Source organism: Podarcis vaucheri (genome assembly GCF_965113315.1).
Source record: "Podarcis vaucheri genome assembly, chromosome: 13".
In the NCBI taxonomy this organism is placed as follows: Eukaryota; Metazoa; Chordata; class Lepidosauria; order Squamata; family Lacertidae; genus Podarcis; species Podarcis vaucheri.
In genome coordinates, this window is record NC_138751.1 from 5,718,040 (window position 1) to 5,736,334 (window position 18,295).

The window sequence follows — 18,295 nt, forward strand, 5'->3', positions numbered from 1 at the left end:
TAGCACTAATCCGCTAATCAGTCAATGGGCTTGCTTTGCAAGACAAAAAAACCGCTAGACGAAGAGAATCACAGAACGGATTCTTTTCGTCTTGCGAGGCACCACTGTACTATTGTTTTCATTTGTTATCTATAAAACCAAATAATTATATATATATATATATATATATATGCTTTCGTAGATTTTCACGGGTACAGGAATGCAGGTTTTGGTGTCTTCGGGTGTCTTCCCGTGTAAGAGTCGGGGTGTCTGTGCGACGTTTCGACGAGGTCTCACTCGTCATCTTCAGGCTGGTGCTTTCGGCTTCTTGTTACTGGAACAGAGCAGAATCTGGTGTTTGAGTTCCTATAAATACTGTTGAGGGGTGTGGTGTCTGTGGAGAGGGTCTGGGTTTGGGTCTGGTGTGGTTGATTGGTGACGGCATTCTGTGTGCCTCTGGTTCTGGTGTCGGTTTTTGTGGGGAGGGCTAATTGCCAGACATCTGGAAATTAGCCCTCCCCACAAAAACCGACACCAGAACCAGAGGCACACAGAACGCCGTCACCAATCAACCACACCAGACCCAAACCCAGACCCTCTCCACAGACATATTACAGACTCCATCCAGTAGCCAAACTATAGTGGCACCTCCGGATGCTGCACCCCCCTGCAATCCCTACACAGATCTGGCTGGCACAAGGCACAAAATCACAGCTCGCCCCTATACACGAAGCCAAGCCAGAGCACAACTAAATGCAGCACAGCCATCTTCTCAGAAAAACTCTTCACAAGCTCAAGAGGTCAAGACACGAAAGCTTTAGCAACTAATCTACACTTAATGACCCACCCAGTGGTATTCAGAATATCACTCATGAAATCACTCAAGATATCCCTCAAGTAATTAAGGAACAAAAGAAGAAAAGGCACACTAATCTAGGAACTTCCTCTCTGCCCAGAACGTTGGAGGCTATACACCACACCCCTCAACAGTATTTATAGGAACTCAAACACCAGATTCTGCTCTGTTCCAGTAACAAGAAGCCGAAAACACCAGCCTGAAGATGACGAGTGAGACCTCGTCGAAACGTCGCCCAGACACCCCGACTCTTACACGGGAAGACACCCGAAGACACCAAAACCTGCATATATATATATATATATATATATATGATCTTCCATTGTCTCCCGAGGCAGATGGTTGCCAACCAGTGAACAAACGGTTACATGGCCTAATCCAAGTTCACCTCAGTTCTCCGCACCTGCCTTAAAGCAATTATTGTGAACCAGTTAAGAGTAGCTGGTAGATTACCGAATAAAGACTGCGGACAGCCACTCCGGCCATTAGGCAGACTGAGGCAGCTGAATCAGGCAGGCAATAGTGGGCATCAAATTCGTTAGATATTCAAGTTGTGTTGTTGTAGTTTTGTAGCCGGAGAGGTGCTTTTTGGCCTCAGTTGTCATTATAAGTTGGTTGGCCTGGGACATAGCTGTCAACTTACAGATTTGAAAATAAGGAACCAGCAGCCTCGAAGATAAGGGATCAGCAGCCAAAATAAGGGATTTTCCAAGCACAGCTATGTTCAACTTCTGAGCCCCTCCGAGCCAAAGGCAGAAAGCCCAGCCGGCAGCCAAACGAAGCCTCAAGCGGTGGTTCCCACAGCGCAGCAACCCGGCAAAGGGGATGCAGCAAGGGAAACCACAGTCCCCTCTCCGCTGGGAAGCGCTGAGCAAAGGTGATTCCCCAGCAACGCGGCTGATTTGATTGGCACAAGGCATGCAAGCTCCACCCCCCAGTCGTTCTCAGACTCCTTATTGGGTGAGCAACGCAGCCAAGCAACACAGTTGGAGCCTCCCTCCTCCATGGCCGGCAGGGAGGGAGGGAGAGGAGCTGCTTCCTTTGAAACCCGGGAAATTTAAGGGACATCATCAATAAGGGACAGCAGCAGGACACAGCGCTGGGATAAGGGACTTTCCCGTCAAATAAGGGACGGTTGACAGCTATGGCCTGGGATAGCCTCTAAGGCAGCTTGGCTTGGTGTGTTTGTGTGTGCCACAGGGGTGGAGATTTTGGTAGCGCAAGTCCCCATTTTCTGGTGTGCCTCAGGCAGTAAAGTATCTTAGGCCACCAACCTGTAGACTGGAAAGATCCATCTTCCACCCACTTTCCCGCTGCGAAATTTTGTGTGTGTGGTCTCGAGCCTTAAATTTATTCCAGGCAGAGCTACCTACCTCGCAGGGTTGTGGTGGTGGCAAAATGGAGGGGAGGAAATCCACACATACGGCCTGGAGCCTCCTTGGCTGAAGCTCAATATAAAAAAACTCCAGTAAGTGGAATCGTAGAATTCCATTTAACTCAGTACTGTTTACACTGACTGCCAACAGTTTTCCAAGACCTCAAACAGGAAGCACTCCCAGCCTTGCCAGGAGATCACAGAATCCTAGAGTTGGAAGGGACCCCAGGGGTCATCTAGTCCAACCCCCTAAATTACAGGAATATTTTGCCCGATAAAATTTGGAAATACCCAAGAGTAGGGGTCAGCAAACTTTTTCAGCAGGGGGCCGGTCCACTGTCCCTCAGACATTGTGGGGGGCTGGATTATATTTTTTTTTGGGGGGGGGAATGAACGCATTTCTATGCCCCACAAATAACCCACAGATGCATTTTAAATAAAAAGCACACATTCTACTCATGTAAAAACACCAGGCAGGCCCCACAAATAACCCAGAGATGCATTTTAAATAAAAGGACACATTCTACTCATGCAAAAACATGCTGATTCCCGGACCGTCCACGGGCCGGATTTAGAAGGCAATTGGGCCGCATCCGGCCCCGGGGCCTTAGTTTGCCAACCCCTGCCGAAGAGACATGCAAGCAAATGTAGATGTGGAATGAATATTCCACTACAGAATCCTGCTGAAATATCTTCCTGGTTCGCAGTCCCTCAACACCCAAACTTCCCTGACCTGTTTACAGCACACAGCCCTTCCCACGCTTCTGTGACATACTTCTCGAAATTATATCCACTTCCTTTGTGGCAATCGTGCTCCATTAGCATTCTGCGATGGCAGCTGGAATGTTGGTGAGCATTCCGTGGTACCACCGAAGTTCATTCATTCCGCTCCCAGCGGCCACACACACACACATACAGATTTACTGCTCGGCCACGAGACCTGGGTTAGCTCAACACGCCTTGGCTATCTCGTGTACATCAGGCTCCTTACATGGCAGGGGAAGAGATCAAAGATCTCCAAGTATTCATGTGATTTACTCCGTAACGCATTAAGATGTGTGCCCTGATTGCTTCCTCACCAAGCCAGTTTCCATCAATGTGACAGGCAGGGAAGCAACACTGACTCACTAGCAAAGCAGAGAAAATTGGTGGCCTCAAATCACCAGTCCAAGGGCTGCCAAATTAGCTCCAGAAAGCTCGTGATTTCCGCCGTAGCAGAAGCGTAAGGAAAGGAATGCTATTTCCGCCTCTCTATAGTTTTCAAATAAAAAAGTCCATGTGTCCATAAATGTGTGTAGCAAACCAGACTCTCTTGTGTTGTTGTTGACACTGGAGCACCTATCTCCAGATCTGTAACGCTGCAGCAAGACAAAGCAAAAAATCAGATTTTGTTGTTGTTGCGATTCCTGCTTTGTGGATGGGGTCAGACTAGATGACACATGGGGACCCCTCCAACTCTACAGGCCTACAATTCCATAAGATGAGCCTGCTGCTGGATCAGGGCAATGGCACCCACCTAGTCCAGAGTATTGTTCCCCCAGTGGCCAACCACATGCCCGTTATGGGAAACCAGCAAGCAGGATTCGAACGCAAGAGCAGCCATTGTGGCTAAGAGCCATCCATAGACTTACCCAGTGCCGGATTTAGGTTTGATGAGGCCCTCAGCTACTGAAGGTAATGGGGCCCTTTATATGTCCAGCTGTCCTTTGTCAACAACAAATTTCCCGTTTTTTGTTGTTGAATAAATGCCAAATGGTCATTTGGGACGTGGGTGGTGCTGTGGGTTAAACCACAGAGCCTAGGACTTGCCGATCAGAAGGTCGGTGGTTCGAATCCCCGCGACGGGTGAGCTCCCGTTGCTCGGTCCCTGCTCCTGCCAACCTAGCAGTTCGAAAGCACGTCAAAGGGCAATTAGATAAATAGGTACCACTCTGGCGGGAAGGTAAATGGCGTTTCCGTGCGCTGCTCTGGTTCGCCAGAAGCGGCTTAGTCATGCTGGCCACATGACCCGGAAGCTGTATGCCAGCTCCCTTGGCCAATAAAGTGAGATGAGCGCCACAACCTCAGAGTCGGTCACGACTGGACCTAATGGTCAGGGGTCCCTTTACCTTTACCTATATGGTCATTTGTGGACCTCATAGGTATCTAAAGCCATTTGCGCATGAAGAATGTAGGCACCCTATATACAGAAATGAGCAAACCAGTGATATTTAGGGAGCAGGCTAGCAAGCGGAGCCCATTACTTACATCATAGGAGCCTACACAACACAAAACACTGTTGCTGTATGCGGGTTTTATTTTATTTGTTTTGTATCTTATATTCTGGAAATGTGCATCCAGTTATTTTTTTCCCTTAAAATTTTTTTGGGGGCCCCAAGAGAGTGGGGCCCTAAGCTGCAGCTTGTTTAGCTTATACCTAAATCCAACACTGGACTTGCCCTTTGTGGATTTATCTAGCTCTCTTTTCAAGCAGTCCAAATTCCATAGCTAAAACATGCACTGAAAGAAGCGTTTCTCTTTATCAGACCTGAATCTCCTAACTTTCAGCTTTGTTGATGTTACGAGTTACAGATAGGTAGCCGTGTTGGTCTGCTCATCTCAGCTATCTGCCAATCTCCCATTCCCACCACCCTTCTAAGTAATACCCCTCCCCACCTTCTCACTATATAGAAGGATCTGGCAACTTCTGTTTCAGTGTATCTGAAGAAGTGTGCATGCACACGAAAGCTCATACCAAGAACTAACTTAGTTGGTCTTTAAGGTGCTACTGGAAGGAATTTTTTTATTTTGATGTTACGAGAAAGGCAGAAAAACTTCTCTCTCTCTCTCTGCTTGCTCCACGACAAGCACAATTAAAAAACTTCTAATTATTTGCATCTCTCTCCCCCATCACACACACATGCATAGACAGTTTAAAACAAGCGGTGTGATTCGTGTATTCCTTGGGAGCTTCTTTCAGATTTCCGTGGCTGAACTTTGCAGCAGCAGCCACAAAAAGTGCCTTGTTGCGTCAGCTGAAAGATGAGAGTAATCAGATATGTGAATCTTCGTGCACGTGGGCGTAAGGAAGGGAAAAAAGGAGAATGGAAGCGTGTGTCAAAGACCGGCTGTGACAGTTCAATTAAGGGCTTAGAATGCGTGCCAAATTAAACTCAGCGTTTCCCAAAAACAGTAATTGGCGGATAACACAACCAGCGATGCTGAGTCAATTAGCGCCTGCTTTGAGACAGACAGGAAACCCTTGCAGTGCCTTCAGCAGGCCCTGGAAGAATGCAGCCATTTCCCCTTCTCTTTTTGTGAAGGAAATGGACAGGAATGTACAAAGGCAGTTGACAGGATTCCCCCTTCAAAAGCATTTCGGTTTTGAGTTGTCCAGAATGCAAACATGAGAATCACGGCGATTCTGTAGCTGCAATTCCTGCATTGCAGTTGTCCAACTCTACAATGCTAAGGTTCTGTGAGTTTCTGCCTTAAAAGAAAATGTGATGAAAATGATGTATAGATGGTATATTATACCCGTTAAATTAGCTAACATGTATAAAGTTAGTAATAAATGTTGGAAATGTAAAGAAAAAGAAGGAACATTTTATCACATGTGGTGGGAATGTAAAAAAGTGAAATGCTTCTGGGAAATGATATATAATGAGATGAAAAAAATGTTGAAATATACATTTATAAAGAAACCAGAAGCATTTTTACTGGGCATTGTAGGAAGTGATATAAATAGAAAAGAATGTAAGCTGTTTTTATATGCAACGACGGCAGCAAGAATATTATTGGCACAAAAATGGAAGCAAGAAGAATTACCGACAATAGAAGAATGGAGGATGAAATTAATGGACTATGCAGAACTAGATAAACTAACAGGAAGGATTCAAAATCTGTGGGACCAGAAATTCACAGAAGACTGGAGTAAATTTACAGACTATTTGAAAAGTAATTGTGATGATGTTTGTTGACTATGTTTCTAGGTTTGCAAGAAGTTTTGTGAGGTGAATTATTGGAACTACTGCAAAGATAGATACAGGGGAGGATTGTTAGTTAAGATAATCAAAGGCAATATGAATTTAAGAAATGCATAAGAAGTGGTTAAAACGATGGATCATCAGAGGTGCTGATGGAAGTCCAAAAAAGATTGTATAAGTGGTGAAGATTTGTGGTATGTATTATAATTTATATGTTAAAATTAATAAAAATTATTATATATATAAAAAGATTCTGTGAGTTTCAAATGTGAACTTAATTTCTGTTTCCAGAGATCTCCAACACCTCTCCTTTTTCCTTCACCCATCCCATTGGAAACAAAGGCCAATCAGGTTAGACTTCCAAAAAACATATCCAACTACCAGAAGGATTTCTGAAGAGCCATCATCAGTAAATACTCTGAGATTGGGCTGTATCCAACTAAGTCCTACTCGGAGTAAAGGTAAAGGGGCCCCTGACCATTAGGTCCAGTCCTGGCCCACTCTGGGGTTGCGGCGCTCATCTTGCTTTACTGGCCAAGGGCACCACCCGTGTCCCTCCTACTCAGAGTAGATCCGATGAAATGAATTGGCCCCGGTTAGTCATGTCCATTGATTTCCATCTGCATACTCTTGGTAGGACTAACATTTGATACAACCTATTATTACCCTACAATTATTTCCGATGGCCATCATTATGGAAGGGTTACATAAGGATTAGACAAACTCATGGAAGAGACGGTTATCGATGTCTACCAGGATGCTAGACTAGATAGGCCTGATCCAGGAGGACTCTGTTGTTGTTGTTGTTGTTGAAATTTATATACTGCCCTTCATTCAAAGATCTCAGAGCAGTTCAGAAGACAAAAAGCACAAAATAAACAGCTGAAACAGAACAAAGCAATAATCCCTGTTTCTCATGTTACCTACCCATTGCCAGGAGTGAAGAGGTGATTTTTAATAATATAATTTTAAACTAGACATAGCCAAATGCCTGTGGAACAGCTTAAAATCGGAAGTCAATAAACACAGGAGTGTTGGGTTGCAAGCATGCTATGCCTTTAAAGCCCATTCGAAGCCCATTTTTTTCTCTCAAAGGATTCTGGGCCCTGTAGTTTATGGTCCAGCTCTCACTTCCATACATCACTACTGGGAAAGCCATAGCTTTAACTATGCCAATAAAGGTCCATATAGTTAAAGCTATGGTTTTCCCCGTAGTGATGTATGGAAGTGAGAGCTGGACCATAAAGAAGGCTGATCGCCGATGAATGGATGCTTTTGAATTCTGGTGCTGGAGGAGACTCTTGAGAGTCCCATGGACTGCAAGAAGATCAAACTGATTCGTTCTGAAGGAAATCAGCCCTGAGTGCTCACTGGAAGGACAGATCCTGAAGCTGAGGCTCCAAGACTTTGGCCACCTCCTGAGAAGAGAAGACTCCCTGGGAAAGACCCTGATGTTGGGAAAGATGGAGGGGACAAGGAGAAGGGGACGACAGAGGACGAGATGGTTGGACAGTGTTCTTGAAGCTACCAACATCAGTTTGACCAAACTGCGGGAGGCAGTGGAAGACAGGAGTGCCTGGCATGCTCTGGTCCAGGGGGTCACGAAGTGTTGGACATAACTAAATGACTAAACAACAACAACAACAGTTAATCAAGGCTTCCTCTACTGACTGAGCTATGGAAGGGTAGGACATAACGCTCAGTCGCCGAGAGCGTGTGATTTGCATCTGGAAGGCCCCCTGCCCACCACCACCACCTCTAGCATCAAGCAACAGGTCCTGGGGAAGGTCTCTCTCTCGGGCCACGATCCGGACAACCGCCACCAGTCTGAGGAGTCAGTAGCCCTGTGTGATCTAAGGCAACTTGCCATGTGCCTTTGAGTCACTTCTTACAGTCATCAAATCGCCAGGGAGCGAGAAGTAATCGAGTGACGCACCTGCCAATATGCAGACTAACCAAGTTTCTAGACTTCAGTGAGTTACTGAGTTCATTTCTCCAACTTTGGGCCAGCTCCTTACATTCAGGTCCCACATCCTGTTCTCACAGCAGCCAACCAGATCGTGTCTCTTCTGCGAAGCCCCCCAGGCAGGACCTGAGGTTCAAGAGGAGTGGGCTCTTCTGGCTTGCGATTCCCAGCGAGGGATATTCAGAGGCAAACTGCCTTGGGCGGCAGAGTTAGACTTACCCTTTGTCAATACAGCCCTACCTTGCTCTCACGCCCTCTTAGCAGACCCTTGTCCTGTGCCCTGACTGCGCATACAATCCAGTTGAGCAGATGATATCGCCCATGGTTAGTTGCATTTCACAACTGAGGCCACAATTGAGCTCCTCGGAAATAATGGTGGGATACAGCCCACCAGATAGCTCAGTCAGCAGAGCATGAGATTCTTAACTTCAGGGTTGTGGGTTTGAGCCCCACGTGGGGCAAAAGATTCCTGCTTTGGACTAGATGACCCTCACAGTCCCTTCCAACCCTACAATTTTAAATGCAACCAATACTATAAATAAATAAGTTATTTGTGGTATGGCAAGTTTGCAGTTCCTGGAATGTATCAGTTCCACGCAGGGTAGACCCCACTGGAATTAATGGTCATCGCGGCTAACTTAGGCCCATTGACTTTGATAGGTTTTATTTATCTAAATTGGAGAGAATAGGTAAAGGTAAAGGGACCCCTGACCATTAGGTCCAGTCGTGGCCGACTCTGGGGTTGGGGCGCTCATCTTGCTTTATTGGCCAAGGGAGCCGGCGTACAGCTTCTGGGTCATGTGGCCAGCATGACTAAGCCGCTTCTGGCGAACCAGAGCAGCGCACGGAAACGTCGTTTACCTAGGTGGGCAGGAGCAGGGACGGAGCAATGGGAGCTCACCCCGTCGCGGGGATTCAAACCGCCGACCTTCTGATCGTCAAGTCCTAGGCTCTGTGGTTTAACCAACAGCGCCACCCATGTCCCTTATTGGAGAGAATATACATCCATTTAAAAATATCTCTCTCTTTCTCTTCTGCTTAACAACATTCACACTAGTGGAAGAGGGTGCAAAAGGTTCCTACTGATTTGTGTGAAAATATCCGAGGAGAAGAAGGCTTGCAGAAAGTCCCTGATTTAATCCCCAGCCTCTCCAGGTAAGGCTGGGAGAGGTCCCATCTGAAATCTTAGAGAGTTGCTACCAGCCAGTGTAAACAATATTGACCTAAATGGACCACGGGTCTGGCTCAGTATAATTCAGCCTCCTAGGTCCCCATGTCTGAAGGCCACCGCCCCGAGTCCCAGTAACCACAAGCAAGGCCGGATCAATTTAGATTTAAAGGCCTTCAACATTTTTGGGCAGACTCCTTGCATGTGAAATGCAAGATTAAGTAGCCACGCAGAGATCGTCCCCCTGTTTTTCACCCCAAAAACCCGATGTTCAGCACAAACCTTTCCGGCTGCTACATGTAGAGCGAAACGAGAGAGTTCTTTGGTCGAGTTTTCCGATCAGGATTCGAAAGCTAAACATTGCGAAATGTCGGACTCAAACGTATTAATTTGACCTCTCCTGCAAATTCGTTTGGGTCCCGGAGCTGTCATTTGTGGCTTATCGTCAATCGCGCGTGAATTAAAAACTTAGAAGCAATTTGTTTTATTGTCGTTTGTTTAATCATAGCTGCTTAGCGATGAAAGCTCCCTTAAGGTCATCCGAAACACGTTTGCAAAAGGAGATGCTATTTGTTCTGGGAAGTTGGGGGACCACCCTCTCCCCGAACCGCCAAACCCCAGAGCTTACCGATCCCTTGGCACAACTGGTTCCGACCCGGTTCAGAAGTTGCTTGGCGCTCTCTCCATTGGTCCCCACCAAGGTGATGGAAATGGAGTCAAAGGTCCCAGTCAGGAGACCTTGCCCGGTCGTCACTTTGACTTTGTAGACAACTGGTTCGGCTGGCTTGGAGGAGAAGATCCCCACTTGTTCCATCCTGCCCACGTGTGGACCCTCGGGAGATCGGGGCGAAGAGAAGCCGGAAAAAGCTTCGGGAAGAACCCGGGAGCCTGGCTTATAAGTGTGGTGCGCAGGCGAGGCAAACATCTGCTCCAGGAACCGGCTCGTCTCCCTTTTGGCTGAGCTACGCCCAGGTGCCTCCAAGCGACAGGGCTCAGTCCAAGTCCTCCCACCCACTCTCGCTGCCTCGACTCACACAGGTAACCTCCTGCAGCACAGGCTATCACTTATATATATATGTACGTCCACACGCAGGCCTTCTCCTCCATCCTCCCCGCGTACAAAGGTGAAAGCCCAACTGCACCTGGAAATAGACCACCCATCTCTCCATCGTGGGTGGCGACCTCCCATCGTGGCAGGTGCATCTCGGCAGGGAAGGATGAGGCCGATGGCAGGACTGGAAGGCAGGGGGATGGAGGGAAGCAGGTGGGAAGATAGGCAGAGAGAAAGGGGAGGTTTTCACCGATGGAAATTAGACAAGTGTTCAGGACTATATCCAGAGGCTTTTTCCAGCCCTATCTGGAGACCCCGGGGATCGAACCTGCGACCTTTTGCAGGCAAAGGAGGTGTTCTGTCCCCAAGCTGAAGCCCAGCTCCACAAACTCCTTCCAGAGCAATTGGAGGGGGCAGCAGTTTGGGGGATACAGTGCCCCTCTCTCTTTACCTTGTTGCTAGCATTGCCAGGTCAGGAGCATCCCAGGCCCCAAATCTAGGGGCAGCCCTATTGGCAGTGCCACAGGGGCAGGTCTCCGGAGATGGAGGTTAATGGGAGTAAGTCCTTGAATTCCCATTGCCCCCCCCTTTGGTATATTTATTGTTGTTGTTATTACAGAATATTTCAACTTGAACAAAAGAAAATGGAAATAAAAAGCGAATGAAATATATAAATTCATAATGGAATAAAAAGTAAAAGGTATGTTATATCATTATACAGTGGTACCTCGGGTTAAGAACTTAATTCGTTCCGGAGGTCCGTTCTTAACCTGAAACTATTCTTAACCTGAAGCACCACTTTAGCTAATGGGGCCTCCTGCTGCCACCGCGCCGCCGGAGCACGATTTCTGTTCTCATCCTGAAGCAAAGTTCTTAACCCGAGGTACTATCATAAAATCATAAAACCCACTGACAAATACCTCCTCCTCTTGGTTCATGTGGGAACCAATGACACTGCAAGCAATAGCCTCCAGAAGATCAAAAGAGACTACGAGGCTCTGGGCAGGAAATTGAAGCAATTAAATGCACAAATTGTCATCTCATCTGTCCTCCCAGTTGAACCACGTGGCCCAGGGAGAGAGGGAAAAATAGTGGAAGTGAACAGCTGGCTTCGCAAATGGTGTAAACAGGAATGGTTTGGATTCTTAGATCACGGACTGCAGTTTCTTGAAGATGGACTTCTGGCAAGCGATGGGCTGCACCTCACAACGGTTGGGAGAAATGTTTTTGCCGAAAATCTCAGAAACCTCATCAGGAGAGCTTTAAACTGACTAATGTGGGGGAGGAAGACAGTGCTCCTGAAGGTAGGAGTCTGTCAATTGATGAAGATGATCATCCAAATGTCATAGACCAAATGGAGCAAACAGCACGCGGACCTAGTGGTGGGAGGAAAAAATCCTTAAATAAGAGTCACGGGGGAATGATTAATGAACTTCAATGTCTGTACACTAATGCGCAAAGCATAGGAAATAAACAAGATGAGCTTGAGCTCTTGGTACAGCAAACTAAATATGACATAATAGGCATCACTGAAACCTGGTGGGATAAGTCCCACGATTGGAATGTAATAATGGAGGGATACAATCTATTTCAGAGAAACAGACAAGACAAGAAAGGAGGAGGAGTGGTGTTATATGTCAGGGATGTGTATACCTGTGAAGAGATCCAAGATTTAGAACCTCAAAGCCAAAGTGAGAGCATTTGGGTCAAAATTAAGGGAGAGAAGAATAACAGTGACCTCATTGTGGGAGTTTACTATAGATCCCCAAGCCAAACGGAGGACATAGATGATGCCTTCCTGGAACAGATGGCCAAGCATGCAAAAGGAAGGGAGATAGTAGTAATGGGGGACTTCAATTACCCGGATATTTGTTGGATGTCAAACTCAGCCAAGAGCATAAGGTTAAACAGATTCCTCACTGGCCTTGCAGACAACTTCATTGTCCAGAAAGTGGGAGAAGCAACAAGAGGAACAGCCATTTTAGATCTGGTCCTAACCAATGTTGATGACCTGGTTAGTGGGGTAGAAGTGGAAGGATCATTAGGCGCGAGTGATCATGCTCTTCTGAAGTTTACTATACAGCGGAAAGGAGCAGCCAAGCATACTAGGACTCAGTTTCTTGACTTTAAGAAAGCTGACTTCATAAAACTTAGGGAAGTGCTGGGTGAGATCCCATGGACAGTGATACTAAAAGGAAAGGGAGTTCATGATGGCTGGGAGTTTGTTAAGAGGGAGATAGTAGAAGCACAACTTCAGGCAATACCAATGAGACGGAAACATGGAAGGTGCCTAAAGAAGCCAGGGTGGCTATCTAAAGAACTTTTAACTGAGTTAGGATTAAAAAAGGATGTGTACAAAAAATGGAAAAGGGGGGAAACCACCAAAGAGGAATTCAAATAAATAGCCAGCACGTGTAGACACAAAGTCAGAAAAGCTAAAGCACAGAATGAACTCAGGCTTGCTAGAGAGGTTAAAAGCAACAAAAAAGGCTTTTATGGGTATGTTCGTAGCAAAAGGAAGAACAAAGAAACAGTGGGGTCACTCAGAGGAGAAGATGGTGAAATGCAAACAGGGGACACAGAAAGGGCTGAACTCCTCAATGCCTTCTTTGCCTCAGTCTTCTCCGATAAAGAAAACAATGCCCGACCTGAAGAATTTGGAGCAAATGATTCAGGAAAGGAAACACAGCCCAGAATAACTAAGGAGATAGTACAAGAATACTTGGCTAGTTTAGATGTATTCAAGTCTCCAGGGCCAGATGAACTGCATCCAAGAGTATTAAAAGAACTGGCAGATGTGATCTCAGAACCACTGGCAGTCATCTTTGAGAATTCCTAGAGAACAGGCGAAGTCCCGGCAGACTGGAGGAGGGCAAATGTTGTCCCTATTTTCAAAAAGGGGGAAAGAGAGGACCCAAATAATTACCGCCCGGTCAGTCTGACATCAATACCAGGGAAGATTCTGGAGCAGATCATTAAGCAAACAGTCTGTGAGCACCTAGAAAGGAATGCTGTGATCACCAACAGTCAGCATGGATTTCTGAAAAATAAGTCATGTCAGACTAACCTGATCTAGTTTTTTGACAGAATTACAAGCCTGGTAGATGAAGGGAACACAGTGGATGTAGCCTACTTTGATTTCAGCAAGGCATTTGACAAGGTGCCCCATGATATTCTTGTAAAGAAGCTGGTAAAATGCGGTCTTGACTATGCTACCACTCAGTGGATTTGTAACTGGCTGACTGACCGAACCCAAAGGGTGCTCATCAATGGTTCCTCTTCATCCTGGAGAAGAGTGACTAGTGGGGTGCCACAGGGTTCTGTCTTGGGCCCGGTCTTATTCAACATCTTTATCAACGACTTGGATGATGGACTCAAGGGCATCCTGATCAAATTTGCAGATGACACCAAACTGGGAGGGGTGGCTAACACCCCAGAGGACAGGATCACACTTCAAAACGACCTTGACAGATTAGAGAACTGGGCCAAAACAAACAAGATGAATTTTAACAGGGAGAAATGTAAAGTATTGCACTTGGGCAAAAAAAATGAGAGGCACAAATACAAGATGGGTGACACCTGGCTTGAGAGCAGTACATGTGAAAAGGATCTAGGAGTCTTGGTTGACCACAAACTTGACATGAGCCAACAGTGTGACGCGGCAGCTAAAAAAGCCAATGCAATTCTGGGCCTCATCAATAGGAGTATAGCATCTAGATCAAGGGAAGTAATAGTGCCACTGTATTCTGCTCTGGTCAGACCACACCTGGAGTACTGTGTCCAGTTCTGGGCACCACAGTTCAAGAAGGACACTGACAAACTGGAACGTGTCCAGAGGAGGGCAACCAAAATGGTCAAAGGCCTGGAAACGATGCCTTATGAGGAACGGCTAAGGGAGCTGGGCATGTTTAGCCTGGAGAAGAGGAGGTTAAGGGGTGATATGATAGCCATGTTCAAATATATAAAAGGATGTCACATAGAGGAGGGAGAAAGGTTGTTTTCTGCTGCTCCAGAGAAGCGGACACGGAGCAATGGATCCAAACTACAAGAAAGAAGGTTCCACCTAAACATTAGGAAGAACTTCCTGACAGTAAGAGCTGTTCGACAGTGGAATTTGCTGCCAAGGAGTGTGGTGGAGTCTCCTACTTTGGAGGTCTTTAAGCAGAGGCTTGACAACCATATGTCAGGAGTGCTCTGATGGTGTTTCCTGCTTGGCAGGGGGTTGGACTCGATGGCCCTTGTGGTCTCTTCCAACTCTAGGATTCTATGATTCTATGATACTATTTCTGGGTTAGCGGAGTCTGTAAACTGAAGCGTCTGTAACCTGAGGTACCACTGTATATGCAAACAACTACAATTCCACATGTTTTCTAGCACAGTGGTACCTTGGTTTATGAACTTAATCCATCCCAGAAGTCCGTTCTTAAACCGAAACCCTACTTAAACTGAGGCGTGCTTTCCCTAACAAGGCCTCCCGCCGCCAGTGCCCTTCCACCGCTCAGATTCCATTCGTAGACCGAGGTAAGGTTCATAAACCGGAACACTACTTCCGGTTTTGCAGAGTTCTTATACCGAATAGTTCGTAAACAGGGCTGTTCTTAACCCGAGGTACCACAGTACATCAATATACTGTATAAGTGTTATTATTATCCAAATACATATATGCAGTGCTTTTTTTCCTCTAAAAAATGTTTAGGGCTACTCTCATTTTGACTCAAGAAAATCACCAGTTCAAACTGAGGGGGGGGGGATACAGTAAATGGACAAAAGGCTGCCATCAGGGATAGCAACAGGACTGATGATTCACCATGCTAGAGAAGAAACTATTTTTAAAAAAAATTCTCCCGTTAGATTCACAAAATGTTTAGGGGTATGCGTTCCCCTGCGTCCCTCCAGAACAAAGGCACTGCATATATGATTATTTATAACCTACTATATTTTTAGTAAACACACTTCCAAGCCCCCAATCACCAGACGTCAGGTGATTGACAGGTGAGCAGCCCTGCCCAGCGGCCAAAATTGGCCCACAAGGCTGAGTCCTCATAAACACCTTGACCCATGGAGTCCCAAAGTCTCCTCACCCCTGATATGAAAGGTGAGCTGCAAATGTAATAATAAATGAATGAATGCGAATTCATGGCAGGCACAAACTTTCAAATTCATCGTCCCAGGACAATGATGATGATGATCACTTCAATTTATATACTTGAATTTGATCATATTCTTTCATGGGCTGTGAGTGGGTCCCCTGCTGAGTCGAGGGGCCGCAAAATTGAGAAGACCGATCATTTTGAGAAGACCCATTTGGGACCCATTTGAGAGGCTACTATATGTGGTGGCAATGTCAGGTTGTTAAAAAAAGCTTGGATAATGATATATAATGATTTGAAGAAAAGGCTTAAAATAACCTTTGTTTAAAAAACGGAAGACTTGACATTGGGTTCTACAGGATTGAATGTTTTCAAAGAGAAAAAAGAATCTTTCCCTGTATATGATAGCAGATGCTTGGCCAAGATCATCCCAGAATTTGAAAAAGAAGAAATATCTGCCAAAGAAGATAAAGGAGATCGGTAAAGCAAATTAATGGACCATGCAGGAATAATCAATTAATTAGAAACCCAAGAAAATAAGCGGACAATAATTTGGAAAACGGAAATTTGTTCTTGCAGACTTTCAAAGCACAATGTTATACATTAGCAGGATTTTGAAAAACACTTGTAATACGATGAAGAATGTATAAAACTGGAAGGTATTGCGAATTGAAGAGATCACGGACGTGCATGATTAGATGTAAAACAAATGAAGCAAGAAGGGGAGTGGAGGGGAGTCAAAGGATTCTAGAAATCCCATGTTTGGGAATTATTATGGATTGTATACATAGTTGATCTAAGGATTAAAGATAAAGGGACCCCTGACCATTAGGTCCAGTCGTGGCCGACTCTGGGGTTGTGGCGCTCATCTCGCTTTATTGGCCGAGGGAGCTGGCGTACAGCTTCCGGGTCATGTGGCCAGCATGACTAAGCCGCTTCTGGCGAACCAGAGCAGCGCATGGAAACGCCGTTTACCTTCCCGCCAGAGCGGTACCTATTTATCTACTTGCACTTTGACGTGCTTTCGAACTGCTACGTGGACAGGAGCAGGGACCGAGCAACGGGAGCTCACCCTGTCGCAGGGATTCGAACTGCCGACCTTCTGATCGGCAAGTCCTAGGCTCTGTGCTTTAACCCACAGCGCCACCCGCGTCCCTGATCTAAGGATTAAGGTACAGTTATTTCTATGTTTTTTCTTTAAAAAAAAATTCCTTCCAGTAGCACCTTAAAGACCAACTAAGTTAGTTCTTGGTAGGAGCTTTCGTGTGCATGCACACTTCTTCAGATACACAGATATTGTTAAAATTAATAAAATAGCATTAAAAAAGAGAGAGAAAGGACCCATTTGGGGACACCAGATACTGGCCTCATTCACAGCCCCAGACTACCAAAAAATTACCAAAGTTAGCTGCCCTGAGCCCAGTTTTTGAACCGGGAAGGGTGGGGTATAAATAAAATTTTGTTGTTGTTGTTGTTGTTATTAAAATCCGTCCCTGATCTGGGTGGCTGCTGTGAGGACAAGATGCTGAATTAGGTGGGAGCAGTTGGCCTCCTCTAGCATTCCTGAAACGTTAGGAGATTAGAAGGCAGGAGCAGTTACTCCCAGGGCACAGCCAAAATCCCCGTTCCCTCCTCCAGTGTCCCATTTATTCGTCCTGTTAACCCACAGCCACTATCCTCAGCCCTCCCCAGCCGCACGGCCTTATCATTTTCTGAGCCTGTCTCCCTCCACCTGCCACCTGCTTCCTCTGGAAAACCGGGAACTGACTAAACCAGGGCAGGATGTTGAAGTGCAGATCCACTTAAATTTCCCTCGGGATTACTCAGTGGGTAACTTCCCATCGCAATCCAGGAGGAGTTCTGAGTCGTTTGCATATTTAGAATAGGGAAGGGATTTTGTCAGCTAGTCATCACATTGGCCAAGGGCTCTAAAGTGCTTTGGGATTTTTGTTATTGTCTGGAGAGACGTGAAGCATGCGGCTTGGCTTGCTCGTGTGAGTCGCCTCTGGAGCTATTCCGTGGCTGGGCTGATCTCCGAGGAGCTGAGGTTCCTTATTTGCATAGTAGTCAACTTTCCCCTTTTCTTGCGAAGAATCCTATTTGGAATAAGGGAATTTCCCTTAAAAAAGGAAAAAGTTGACAGCTATGCCTTATCTGACACAGGGCCGGATGAAGCCCTTAAAAGATTTTTCGGGCCCCTGCATATATCTAATTCAAAACATAAACAACAATAAACCGTAAGGTGAAGTTTTAGGGAAGTTTTTAATGTTTAATAGAATATTTTATTTTAATATTTTGTTGGAAGCCACCCGGAGTGGCTGGGGAAGCCCATCCAGATGGGCGGGGTATAAATAAATTATTATTATTATTATTATTATTATTATTATTATTATTATTATTATTATTATTATTATTATTATTATTATTATTTTATATTATTATTTTATTATTATTATTATTATTATTATTATTATTATTATTATTATTTTATTACTACTACTATTATTATTATATTATAATAACAATGATTATTTTTTGTTTATTTCAATTTGAGAAATTTTCTCCTAGTTTTTCTAATTGCAAAGTCTTTGATCAGGTCTCAAAACTCATCTTTCGCTACACATCGGCTTCTAAACTTAGAGATAAGGCATCCATCCAGTCTGCCTCGTTGCCTTGCTGTTCGGCTGGGATTTTTAATAGACTTCAGCTGAGAAAATGAACACTCAGCTGGGCAATTTTTGACCCTTAATGTTAGAAATCCAGCAATGGAAAATTTCTGCGGCGTCGCCCTTCCCTCGACACCCTAAACACGGGCTTATTCTGCTTAACGGTTAATCTGACCGTT

At 45.5% G+C, this 18,295-nt stretch overlaps 1 protein-coding gene and 1 long non-coding RNA gene across 2 annotated transcripts in view; both read right to left on the bottom strand.

Moving 5' to 3' along the window:
• Positions 1-10,333, bottom strand: part of LOC309517943 (polyunsaturated fatty acid lipoxygenase ALOX15B-like) — a 43,795-nt gene extending 33,462 nt beyond the window's left edge. The window contains exon 1 of the mRNA XM_082197614.1: positions 9,938-10,333. Within this exon, the coding sequence (XP_082053740.1) occupies positions 9,938-10,234 (297 nt within the window). The 5' untranslated portion in view covers positions 10,235-10,333. The remainder of the gene's footprint in view (positions 1-9,937) is intronic.
• LOC309518151 overlaps positions 1-18,295 on the bottom strand; it is a 155,916-nt gene that overhangs the window by 38,530 nt on the left and 99,091 nt on the right. The gene's annotated exons all lie outside the window — the stretch shown is intronic.